Consider the following 12394-nt stretch of genomic DNA (forward strand, 5'->3'; position numbering starts at 1 on the left):
ATTCCCCAAAATGGAAACATGTTTTTTTGGTGGTGATGGTGGTGGTGGTGATGACAGTTGGTTTTTTTTTTGTTTTGGTTTGGGGTTTTTTTTTTGTCGGTCGTGGGGCTTGAACTCTGGGGGCCTGGGCGCTGTCCCTGTGCTCTTCATCTCAAGGCAAGCACTCTACCGCTTGAGCCACAGCGCCACTTCTGGTTTTCTAGTGGTTTATTGGAGATAAGAGTCTCACAGACTTTCCTTCCCGGGCTGGCTTTGAACCGTGATCCTCAGATCTCAGCCTCCTGAGTAGCCAGGATTACAGGCGTGAGCCACTGGCGCCTGGCTGACAGTTGTTTTTGCTTTTGAGTTTTTTTGTCTTTTGGGGGACAGGGGACAAAGAAGGGTGCAGAAATGGAAGAAGGAAGGATGAACAAATGCAGCCATGGTACTCAGCAGACACTGTGGAAATGAACGATGCAACTTGTGGACAGGGACAGGAGGGGCCAAGTGAAGGAAGGGGTGACATTGTCCAAACTAGAAATGTGCTCATTGTGAGATGGTGACCACTGTGCAACACCTTCATAATAACAACAGAATTATCTTTTTAAAAAACGCTTCCCTGAAGTGGCAGGGGCAGGAGAAGGGAGAGGGAAAGTGGGCAAATGCTGGCATACAACAACGTACATATGTGAGCGTGGACGCGGGTGGCTTGAGAGCCTGCGTGGGCTGGAGAGGTGAGGAGAGTGACGGGAGAGCCACGGAGCTGGCACTGAACTCACAAACTGACAGGGTGAACTCAAACCCTTTGTGCTTCTTCAAAACAAAAAGTAAGGAAATAAAGCCCTGCCGCGCCTGCCCGGCTCCTGTCCACTCTCTCCCTGTCCACCGGGAGTAGCTTTTCCGACCCCTTCATGGAGTCTACACAGGCTCCGGGCTCAGCCATCAGGAGCATTCACCTCAGATGGCAGGCGTAAGCCACCAGGGTCGTCGCTACCCACAAATCAGAGCCCCTGGGAGCACAGAGCTGGGCTGGGCTTCATTCACAGTAACTCGTTCATTCATTATACAGCTCACAACCAAGCCAGAGGTGTGGCTCAAGCAGTGCCTAAATTCAAACTCCAGCACATGGGAGGGCACACGGGTGGGAGGGGGGCAGACAGAACCTCTTAAAGGTAGACCCCAGGAACAGCTAAATACAAGAGCTTAGGAGGGCAAGGCATGGGCACAGAGATCACCTGTCATCTCCTGGCTCCTGGGCCAAGACCCCCTGGTGGCCCGTACCTGGGAAGCTCCCAAGCCCTAACTCCTACTAAGTTTTTATGGAGAATTCACAAACTCAACTCAACCCCAGGACCTGCCCCTCCTCACAGAGGAGTGTAGAGGATATACAGGGTAGGACTGAAGTTCCTGCCCAAGATGCCAGTTCCACCTGGAAGCTATCTAGAGGCCCTGAGCACCAACCACCTCGTGATCTACAAAGACAAGGGTCTTAGGAGCCACTATCAGGAGAACAACCATCCTCTGCCCTACCTGGAAAAACTGTCTGAGGTCATGGTCACATGGCCCTGTGGCAGACTGAAAAACCAGCCACTAGGCTGCACACACACACACACACACACACACACACACACACACACACACACACACACACACACACACACACACACACACACACACACACACACACACACACACACACACACACACACACACACACACGGGTAAAATGAACAGTGTATGAATGCAACTGGCACTAACAGGGGCACCTATGCCAAGCTTAGGAGAAATCCAATGCACAAACACACAAGTCATTTGAGAGTAGCTAAGGGTCAAGATCAGCCAGCCAGAACGCCTTCCTCTGCCCTGTAGCCAACCTGCAGGCCTTCAGTCACACTTCAAGCCTGCCAAAACAGACCTGCCCGCGGGGCCTGCTCCAGGAAGAGTAGCGTGGCGGAGTGTAGCGCATCTGCTGACTCACAGGACGCTGCAAGCTAACTCTCCACAAGCCCCACAGGCCCGGATTCCCGCAGCCTGGCTGCCATGCCTAGAACCCGGGGTCCTCTGCTGCCCACTGGATGAACACCACCAGATCTCCACCACCTACAACAAAGCCCAGCCCCCTCCGCTCATCCCCAGGGATTCCTAATGGCCTCCAAACCCAGGGCCTGAGGCCTGGGGCAGCACATGGGGAAAGGAAGCCTCCCAGCCAGCCTACCTTCCTGTTACCATGGTGGTGAAGCCCAGTTGAGACTGTGGAAGATGCGTCCTGGTTCCAACAGCCTGGTGGATGGAAGCCCAGCATCCTTCCCTGGGCCCCATGAGTTTCTGGCCAGCCACCAGCCTCCCCGTGGCTGCCAGCCGCCGGGTAGCTGCCTGCCTCCGGAGCGCCCTGAGGCACAGAGCCTTGACAAGCAGTTTCATCCTGCAGTAACAAAGCCAGGCAGGTTTCCGCAGGCACAAGGCTTAGCTCCCGTGCCCCCCCCCCACCAGCTCAGCCAATGTCCTGATCCTGTCCTGATCCCACACGGCCTCCCAATCCCTCTGGCCTCCTTCTCCCTCTACCCACAGTGAGTCAATGAGTAGGCCGTCTTCCAGAAACAAAGGATGTAAGGAATTCATGACTGGGTCTGAAGTTACACAGCCCAAAGCCACACAACCTGAAGCAGTCACCCAGCCCAGCTCTCAGGAGCAAACAGGATGGACAGAAGGAAGAACGGGGCACCTTCTGCAGGACAAGGAGGATCAGCCGAGAGCCCCTTCTCCAGGAATGTCAAGTCTCACACAGCTTGCCCATGCCTGGTTTCTGCCCAATAGAAACACAGGTTCTACTGAGGCCCAACACCCCTCAGTGTGTGGCTGTCAGCAGGGCTGGGAGGCTGCCAAGCGGCACAAAGGTCATGGTCCAGCAGCCAGGCTGAGCAAAGGCAGAGGCTGAAGCCATGAGTCAGGTGCCGGACATCAGAGGAAATGCCAGTCTCTGGTCCTCCCCTTCCTGCCTAGAATTCTGCAGGTAGGGGCTTGTGATGTTTATTCTTTAGAAAACATCAAAGGCAGCCAGGAGTGATGCCTACTAGGGAGACAGAAACAGGAGCTCAATCATGAGTTCAAGGCTAGCCCAGGCAAAGTTAAGGAGAACCAGTAACAAAAATAAAACACACACACACACACACACACACACACACACACACACACACACACACACACACACACACACACACACACACACACACACACACACACACACACACACACACACACTAATAAAAATTAAAATTAAAAAAAAACACAGGGCTATGGGCCTGGCTCGAGTGGTGGTACACTTGCCTGGCATGGGGGTGGGGGGGGGCATCAAAGGCTTACAGATTAGGGGGGAGAGGAAGGAGGAGGAAGAGGAGACAAATCCTCATGTCCCCACCCTGTAGCTTCTAAAACAGTCAGCTGGAGCCCTCTGCTTTCCCTCTACTCCGAGCTGCTCCCTGCAAGTCAGGCTGCTTTGCAGGAAACCCAGACTGCATAGCTAGGCATCCATTAACAACTTAGTGTCCCCTCAACTGACACATTTCTTTTAAGAACAACCACAGCTACTTAGAAGAAGGAGGATCAAAGTTCCAGACCAGGGCTGGGAAGGTGGCTTAGTGGTAGAGTGCTCACCTAGCATGTTAAGCCCCAGGACTGGCAAAAAAAAAAAAGTTCTAGACCAGCCCAGGCAAAAGTTAAGGAGACTGTCTCAAAAACAAGCCAGAAGCCAGGCGCCAGTGGCTCATGCCTGTAATCCTAGCTGCTCAGGAGGCTGAGTTAGAAGGATCAAGGTTCAAGCCTGACCAGGTAACAAGTCTGTGAGACTCTTATCTCTAATTAATCACAGGAAGCTGGAAGTGGCGCTGTGGCCGTGGTAGAGCGCTTGCCTTGAGCACAAAATGCTTAGGAATACAACACTGGTACTCAGTAGACACTATACTGAAAATGAACATAACTTGGCGACAGAAATGGGAGTGAAAACTGAGAGAGAGTGAAGGAAGAGGTAACACTGTCCAAAAAGAAATGTATTCAGCCAGGTAGCTCATGCCTGTAAGCCCAGATAGATACTCAGGAAACTAAGACCTGATACCACAGTTCAAAGCTATGAGTGAACAAGAGTTAAAGTCAGAGAGACTGTTACTTCAACCACCAGAAAACTGGAAGTGGTATTGTGGTTCAAAGTAGTAGAGTGCTAGCCTTGAACAAAAAAGCTCAGGGACAGCACCCAGACCCCAAGTTCAAGCCCCATCTCTCTCTCTCTCTCTCTCTCTCTCTCTCTCTCTCTCTCTCTCTCTCTCTCTCTCTCTCACACACACACACACACACACACACACACACACACACACAAATAATTTATTCATTATCTGATTTATGAAACGGTAATCCCTCTGTATATCACAATGACTTTTAAACCATGTTTAAGGACAGTGCCCAAGCCCAGAGTTCAAGCCCCTAGACTGGAAGAAAAAAAAAAGGCCAGAAGCCGGGTGCCAGTATCTCAAGCCTATCATCTTACTCAGAATCCTGAGATCTGGAGGACTGCAGTTTGAAGCCTGCTCAGGCAGAAAAACTTCTAGACCCCATTTTCTTTTTTTTTTTTTTTTTTTTTTGTCAGTCGTGGGGCTTGAACTCTGGGCCTGGGCGCTGTCCCTCTGCTCTTCAGCTCAAGGCGAGCGCTCTACCACTTGAGCTACAGCGCCACTTCCAGTTTTCTGGTGGTTTATTAGAGATAGGAGTCTCATGGTTTCTCCTGCCCGGGCTGGCTGTGAACCGCGATCCTCAGATCTCAGCCTCCTGAGTAGCTAGGATTACAGGCGTGAGCCACCAGCGCCTGGCTCCTAGACCCCATTTTCTAAAAGGCAACCTCGGGGCTGGGAAGGTGGCTCAGGGTAGAATGCTTGACTTGCATGCATGAGGCCCAAGGTTCAAATCTTCAGCACCACATAAGCAGAAAAAGCTGGAAGTAGCGCTGCGGCTCAAGTGGTAGAGCACTATCCTTGAGCTGAAAGACCTGAGGGGCAGCACCCAGGCTCAGAGTTCAGGCCCCATGACCGACAAAAATTAATAAATAAATAATAAAAAGCAACCTGACACCAGGCACCAGTGGCTCACGCCTCTAATCCTAGCTGCTCAGGAGACAGAGATCTGAGGATTGTGGTTCAAAGCGAGCCCAGGCAGAAAAATCCCTAGTAGACTCTTATCCCCAGTTAACCACTAAAAACCAGAAGTGGCGCTTTTGACTCAAGCACAAAGAGGTTCAGAGACAGTGCCCAGGCCTTGACTTAAAGCTCCACAGCCAAGAAATAAAATAAAAAGCAACTAGAGAGCTAGACACCAGTGGCTTGCACCTGTAATCCTAGCTACTCAAGCAGCTGAGATCTTAAGACCACGGCTGAAGAGCAAAAGAGCTCAGGGACACGCCAAGAACCTGAGTTCAAACCCTACAACCAACCAAAATAAAAAACAAAAAATCTTGGCTGGGGATGTAAGTCAGAAGCAGAGAATGTGCTCAGCATCTACAATGCTGATTCAATCCCCAGTACTGCAATAATTAATTAATTTAAAAAAAATACCACACCAGGTGCTGGTGGCTCACGCCTGTAATCTTACTTACTCAGGAGGCTGAGATCTGAGGATGGCAGTTTGAAGCCAGCTCAAGCAGGAAAGTCTATGAGACTCTTTTTTTTTTTTTTTTTTTTTTGGTCTGGTCATGGGGCCTAAACTCTGGGCCTAGGCGCTGTCTCTCAGCTCTTCAGCTCAAGGCTAGCACTCTACCATTGCAGCCACAGCACCACTTCTGGCTTTTTCTGCTTATGTGGTGCTGAGGAATCGAACCCAGGGCCTCGAGCATGCAAGGCAAGCAATCTCCCACTGAGCCACTTTCCCAGACCCTCTCTGAGACTATCTCCAATTAATCACCAAAAAAAAAAAAAAAAAGTGGTGTTGTGGCTCATGTGGTAGAGTGTTAGCTCAGGGATAGCACCCAGGCCCAAAGTTCAAGTGCAATGACCGGCAAAAAAAAAATTAAAAATATAATACATATATATATGTATATATATATATATATATATATATATATATATATATATATATATATATATATAAAATTAAAAACACGGTCAGTATAGTGGTGCCCACCAATAGGTCTAGCTACTCAGGAGGCTGAGATAGACACATCAGGGATTCAAGAAGTTCAAAGCCAGCCAGGGGAATATAGGGAGACCTTGTCTCAAAATAAATAAAACCAGGAGCCAGCTGAAAACTGGAGGATCAAGATTCAAATCCAGCTGGGCAGAAAAGTCTGAGAGACTATACCTTCAATTAAATAGCAAAAAGCCAAACTGGAGGTATGGCTCAAATGGTACAGTGCAAGCCCTGAACAAGAAGAGCTGAGGGACAGAACCCAGGCCCAGAGTTCAAGCCTCACAACCGACAGAAAAAAAAAAGAAACAGAAGAAAATAATGCCAGGAGCTGGTGGCTCACTCTTGTAAACCTAGCTACTCAGTAGGCTGAGATCTGAGGATGATGGTTTAAATCAGCCCCTGCAGGAAAGTCTGTGAGACTCTTATCTCCAATTAATCAGCAAAAAGCTGAAAGTAGAGCTGTGGCTCAACTGGCAGAGCAACAGCCTTGAGTGAAAACCACAAGGACAGCCAGGCACCAGTGGCTCACGCCTGTAATCCTAGCTATTCAGGAGGCTGAGATCTGAGGATCTGGGTTCAAAGCCAGCCTGGGCAACGAAAGTCCATGAAACTCTTATCTCTAAGAAACCACAAGAAAACCAGAAGTGGTGCTGTGGCTCAAGCAGTACAACAGTGCCCTGAGCTGAAGAGCTGAGGGACAGTGCCCAAGCCCACAGTTCAAACCCCACAACCAACAAAAAAAAAAAAAAAAAAAAAAGCACCGGGCGCTTATGGCTCACGCCTGTAATCCTAGCTACTCAGGAGGCTGAGATCTGAGGATCGCGGTTCAAAGCCAGCCCGGGCAAGAGAGACCGTGAGACTCCTATCTCCAATAAACCACCAGAAAACCGGAAGTGGCGCTGTAGCTCAAGTGGTAGAGCGCTAGCCTTGAGCTGAAGAGCTGAGGGACAGCGCCCAGGCCCAGAGTTCAAGCCCCATGACCAAAAAAAAGAAAAAAATCAGATCATATGTTTTCATCAATTCCATTATAAAGTCAAAGACAACGCTGCTGGGTGCTAGAGGATCAAACCTGTAATCTTAGTTACTCAGAAGACTAAGATATGAGGATCAAGGTTCAAAGATGGTCCCAGGCAGAAAACTCCATGAGACTCTTATCTCCAATTTGCCACAAAAAAAAACTGGAAGTGAAACTGTGGCTCAAATGGTAGAGCACTAGCCTTGAGCACAAAAGCTCAGGAACAGTGAGTGTCCAGGCCCTGAGTTCAAGCCCCAGGATGGGCACACAAACACACACAAATAAGGTTCCAATGATTAAAGGTGTAGCTCAGGTGGTAAAGCACTAGCCAATGAGCAAAAGCATCAGATACCAAGTTTGAGCCCTGGTCTCGGATGTCAGGGTGGGGTTCTGAGCCCTGGTCTTGGGATGGGTGGAATTCTGAGTCCTGGTCTTGGGGTGGGGTAGAGTTCTAAGCCCTGGTCTTGGATGTGGGTGTGGGGTTCTGAGCCCTGGTCTTGGGGTGGGGGTGGGGTTCTGGGCCCTGGTCTTGGGGTGGGGTTCTGAGTCCTGGTCTTGGGGTGGGGTTCTGGACCCTGGTCTTGGGGTGGGGGTGGAGTTCTGGGCCCTGGTCTTGGGGTTGAGGTGGGGTTCTGAGCCCTTGTCCTGGGGTGGGGGTGGGGTTCTGGGCCCTGGTCTTGGGGGTGGAGGTGGGGTTCTAGACCCTGGTCTTGGGGTGGGGGTGTGGTTCTGGGCCCTGGTCTTGGGGTGGGGGTTCTGAGCCCTGGTCTTGGGGTGTGGTAGGGTTCTAAGCTCTGATCTTGGGGTGAGGTGGAGTTCTGGGCCCTGGTCTTGGGGGTGGGGGGTGGGGTTCTGAGCCCTGGTCTTGGGGTGGGAGTAGAGTTCTGAGTCCTGGTCTTGGATGTGGGGGTGGGGTTCTGAGCCCCGGTCTTGGATGTGGGGGTCGGGTTCTGAGCCTTGATTTTGGGGTGGGGGTGGGGTTCTGGGCCCTGGTGTTGGATGTGGGGTTCCAAGGCTGTGCCACCTGGGCAGCCTCACACTAAGATCCAGGCCCCTCCATGGGCACAGCTGTTTGAGGACTGTGTCTCTTTCGGGTGGATCAAAAGGAAGCGGAGACATGACCCACATGGGCCTGATAACCCAAAGTTCTGGTTCTCAAGGGTTTCCTTTTGCATTTGCATGTGCTGGAAACAAGACAAAGCTCATCAGTTATCAATCTTTACAAAATCCAAACAGCCACTCAACTGCCTTCACTCTACAACACGAAAGCCAAGGAGGAGTGAGGTACAGGAGTGAGGTTAAGGCGTGGAGGCCACCGCAACCTGTGAGAGCTGGGTGGGAACGCAGGGCGCCGCCCTCCTGGGCCTGCGTCCCACCTCACAGAGCACTTCCCGTGATGCTGCCTGGGCAGCAAGAGAATGAGGACATGGGGAGGTTAAGCGGCAGACTTCAGGTCACTGAGCCACCAAGGGGCAGAGGACAAATTCACCCCAAGCCCAAGACTGCAGAGCCACCTGTTCCCACAGCCCACACCTGCCTCCGAAGCCCCAGACCTCCAACGGCTGCTGAAGTGACAGCACACGGCCACCTGACTCTAGGGTGACAGGAGCGCTGCATCCTTGCTCTGGGAGACCGTACCCTCTCAACAGACTAAACTTTCCACTTGTCCCAGCGCTTTGCTCCTTGGAGGTATCAGGTGGAATCTTGTTAAATTCATGGCGCTCTCGGATGTGCTAGGCCAGGAGGCTCTTCTTTCAATGAGGGCGTAGGCTCAGATGTCCTTAAAGGGCTCCTCACCCTGGCAAGGCCCATTCTCCAGTGTTCTGGAGTCCCTCTGGGTCAAGCACAGGAGTCCACAGCCCTCTTCAGGGCTCCCCCTCCCCTGGCAGTCATGCTCTGTCCCCAGGGGCTCACCTCAGCCAGGAATCCTGGTCATGAGTAACAGCAAGAGGCAGTAAGAAAAGGGACACACTAGGTGGCAGTGGCTCACACCTGTAATCCTAGCTACTCGGGAAAACTGAGGACTGAGGACTGAGGTTCTATGGCAACCTAGGAAAGTCCATGAGAAAAAGCCAGAAGAGGTGCTATGGCTCAAGTGGTGCAGTTTAGAAACAATGCCCAAGAAGGAAGGAGGGAGGGAGAAAGGGAGGGAGGAAACCAGGCACTGGTGGCATATCCTACTCAGGAAGCTGAGATCTGAGGATTATAGTTCAAAGCCAGCCTGAGCAGAAAGTCCAGGAGACCCTTATCTCCACTTAGCTACTAAAAAACAAGCAGGGGGGGCTGAGAAGGTGGCTCAGTGGTAGAGCACTTGCCTTGCATGCATGAGGCCCTGGGTTCGATTCCTCAGCACCACATAAGCAGAAAAAGCCGGAAGTGGGGCTGAGGCTCAAGTAGTAGAGCACTAGTCAACAGCTGAAGAGCTGAGGGACAGCGCCCACGCCCAGAGTTCAGGCCCCATGACCAACAAAAAATAAAAATAAAACAAGCAGAAGAGCCAGGTGACAGTGGCTCACACCTGTAATTTTAGCTATTCAGGAGGCTGAGATCTGCTTATTGTGGTTTGCAGCTAGACCAGACAGTGGAAAGTCTGTGAAACTCTGTCAGTTGTGGGGCAAAAACTCTGGGCCTAGGCACTGTCCCTGAACTTCTTCACTCAAGGATAGTAGCATTCTACCACTTTAAGCCACAGTGCCACTTCCAGTTTTTTGTGGTTAACTGGAGATAAGAGTCTCAAGGGGACTTTTCTGCCTGGCTGGCTTTGCAGTCCTCAGATCTCAGCCTCCTAAGCAGCTAGGATTAGAGGAGTGAGCCACCAGCACTCAACCCATGATACTCTTATCTCCAATTAACCACCAAAAAGCCAGAAGTGGAGCTGTGGCTCAAGTTGTAGAACACCAGCCTTGAGTGAATAAAGCTAAGGAATGGTGCCTAGACTTCGAGGTCAAGCTCCAATATTGGTACAAAAAAAAAAAAAAACAGCACAGAGATGCTTATGGATGGATGGGCATGTCTAAAGCGACAAATATTCATCAGCTACTAGAAACTAGCTGAAAAAGAGACAAAATGGACAGAAATCTGCAGGATTTTATCAGTATTTTCTTCATTCGAGAGCATGGAATAAAGAGCACTGCATGTGGAAACAGAGACGTTGGAATCAAGCTGCCCCCACAGCTCTCCAGAGATGGACAGCCTTATTGAATTACTCAGTTTTCCAGAAACCTTCATTTCCACCTCTACACAGCAAGAAGGTGAAGGACTTTCCGATCCAGCCTCCCAGAGAAGCTGAGCAAACCAAATAGGGTGAGCTGTGTATAAACAAGCTCATTAAGCCAAAGGTCCCCACCCCTATCTCCAAACCTATCTCCATCACCTATCTCCAAACATCATCGCCTTGCATTACTTTTGGGGGTAAGGCCCCAATTGAGCCTTACACAGGTAAGAACAGCCACAGAGAGGCAATAAGGAAGCAGCAAACAGAGCAGGAATTCCTTCAGAGATCATTTCCTCTCTCTGGAAAGGTGAAAACTGACCTGGAGGTCAAGAAATGACCTCTGCCGGGTCAAAATGTGGACTTGGAAACAAGGAGCTGTATTTATGCAGACACATATATATGTTATGTGTATACGTGTGCATGTGCGTGTGTACACATATGCATGGCTGGCCTTCCAGAAAGGGCACCACAGCCACAGCACAGTGACATGGCGTGGGTCCAAGGGCAGTGCGATGCCCAAGCTCCAAACTGACCGTGGATGTTGGTCGCCAGGCAGGAGGGACCCCATGCAGGCCACTGTGCCCACACTCGCGGTTCTTTCTTAGTACATGCACAAATGCCAGCCAGCTCGTGTCTGCTTCTGATCCTGCCAGAGGAGCCGCAGGATAACCTTGAGGCTGCCCTCCCCACCACCTCTGGGAGGGGAGCCTGCTCATCTTCTACCTCCAGCTTCCTCTGGGGGCCGGGTCTATCTGAGCAGGGCCAGGTGGGTGGAGGCCCTGGCATGGCGGGCACATGAGAGCATCCGTTTCCCCTATTGTGTGAAACACCTCCAGGCCCAATGACCCACGCCTTTCTTCTCGAGGGAGAGTCCGCGTTCTCGGTTCTTGCTTTCAGCCCCGGATTTCCCCATCACCCGAGCGGTGCGCGCGAGGCCCGGCGGCTCTGCGGCCCTTCCCCCGGGGCGCGCATCCGCGTCAGCGAGCCGGGCTCCGGGCACCTGCCCCGCACCTCCGCCGGCGGAGGCCGAGGCCTGGCGCGGGGAGGCCCCCGCGGGGCGCTGGTCCGCCGGCGCACGGCCCGCCACCACCACCACCTCCCGTCGCGGGCCGCCGGCACGGCCCGGCTTTCCCGAACCGGACCGCGGTCACCGCGGCCGCCGCCCTTGGGATGCGGCCAGGAAGCCGAGGGGCGGAGCCGCCCGGGCCGCAGCATCGCCGGGCGCATCCCGGCTGCGGCGGGCCGGCCGGCGGGCCGGGGTGGGTGGGCGCGGTGGGCCGGCGGCCCGCCCGGCGCGGCCCGGGGTGCGGAAGGGCAGGGACTGGGGTGGCGCCGGCGGGCGGGGGCCGCGGGCCCGCGGGAGTCGGGGGCCGCATGGCCCGGCGGGCCGTTGTCTTACCGGCAGATCTGGATGGCGGATGGCGTCTCGGCGTCGGGGCCGGACATGCTGGCGGCGGTGGCGGCGGCGGCGGTGGCGGCCTGGGGTGGCGGGAGCCGAACGCAGGTGTCCGTCAGGCCCGGCGCGGAATGAATGAGCCCGGGCGGCGCCATGGAGGGGGAGGGCGGGGGCGGGGCCATGGCGCCGGAGAGGCGGGGCCTGCGCGCCGGGGGCGAATCGCGCGCCGCCTCCCCGCGCTCGCCCCGCCCCCGCGCTCGCCCCGCCCCGTTCCCCTCCCCGCGAGACGCCAAGGCCGCTGGCGCCGGCGCAGCCGTCCGATTCCGGGTCGGCCGCGGGAGCGCTGCTTCCAGAAGGTTCGGTGGCGGTTGCACGGCGCGGGCGACGGTGGGGAGCCGGCGCGTGGCCGCGGCCCGATCCCCCTCAGGGCTGGCGGGCCGGCCGAGTCGCGGAGCCCCCGGGGCGCGTGCGCTGCCTCCGCCGGGGCCGAGCTCGTGCGGGGCGTTCCCGGCGCCCGCGCAGCGATTCGCTGCCCGCCGGGGCCGGGGCCGGATGAGGTCACCGCGGAGCCCGGGCTTGGGCCGGCCCCCGCGAGAGCCGCCTTCCCCGATCCCCGCGCCGTCCAAGG

At 53.9% G+C, this 12394-nt stretch overlaps 1 protein-coding gene across 7 annotated transcripts in view; it reads right to left on the minus strand.

The window, feature by feature from the left end:
- The window catches only part of Acot7 (acyl-CoA thioesterase 7), a 91220-nt gene extending 79032 nt beyond the window's left edge, over positions 1-12188 (minus strand). For 2 of the 7 annotated variants that reach the window (XM_070037220.1, XM_070037219.1), the window contains exons 1-2: positions 2546-2610; positions 2195-2401 (exon numbers count right to left, since the gene is read on the minus strand). In XM_070037220.1, the coding sequence (XP_069893321.1) occupies positions 2195-2401; positions 2546-2598 (260 nt within the window). In that variant the 5' untranslated portion in view covers positions 2599-2610. The other 5 variants (XM_070037221.1, XM_070037222.1, XM_070037225.1 and 2 more) reach the window with 5 other exon arrangements.
- Between the last annotated feature and the right edge of the window lie 206 nt (positions 12189-12394).

The sequence above is a fragment of the Dipodomys merriami genome, unplaced genomic scaffold (assembly GCF_024711535.1).
Source record: "Dipodomys merriami isolate MVZ:Mamm:240054 unplaced genomic scaffold, mDipMer1.0.p SCAF_28, whole genome shotgun sequence".
NCBI classification, from domain to species: Eukaryota; Metazoa; Chordata; class Mammalia; order Rodentia; family Heteromyidae; genus Dipodomys; species Dipodomys merriami.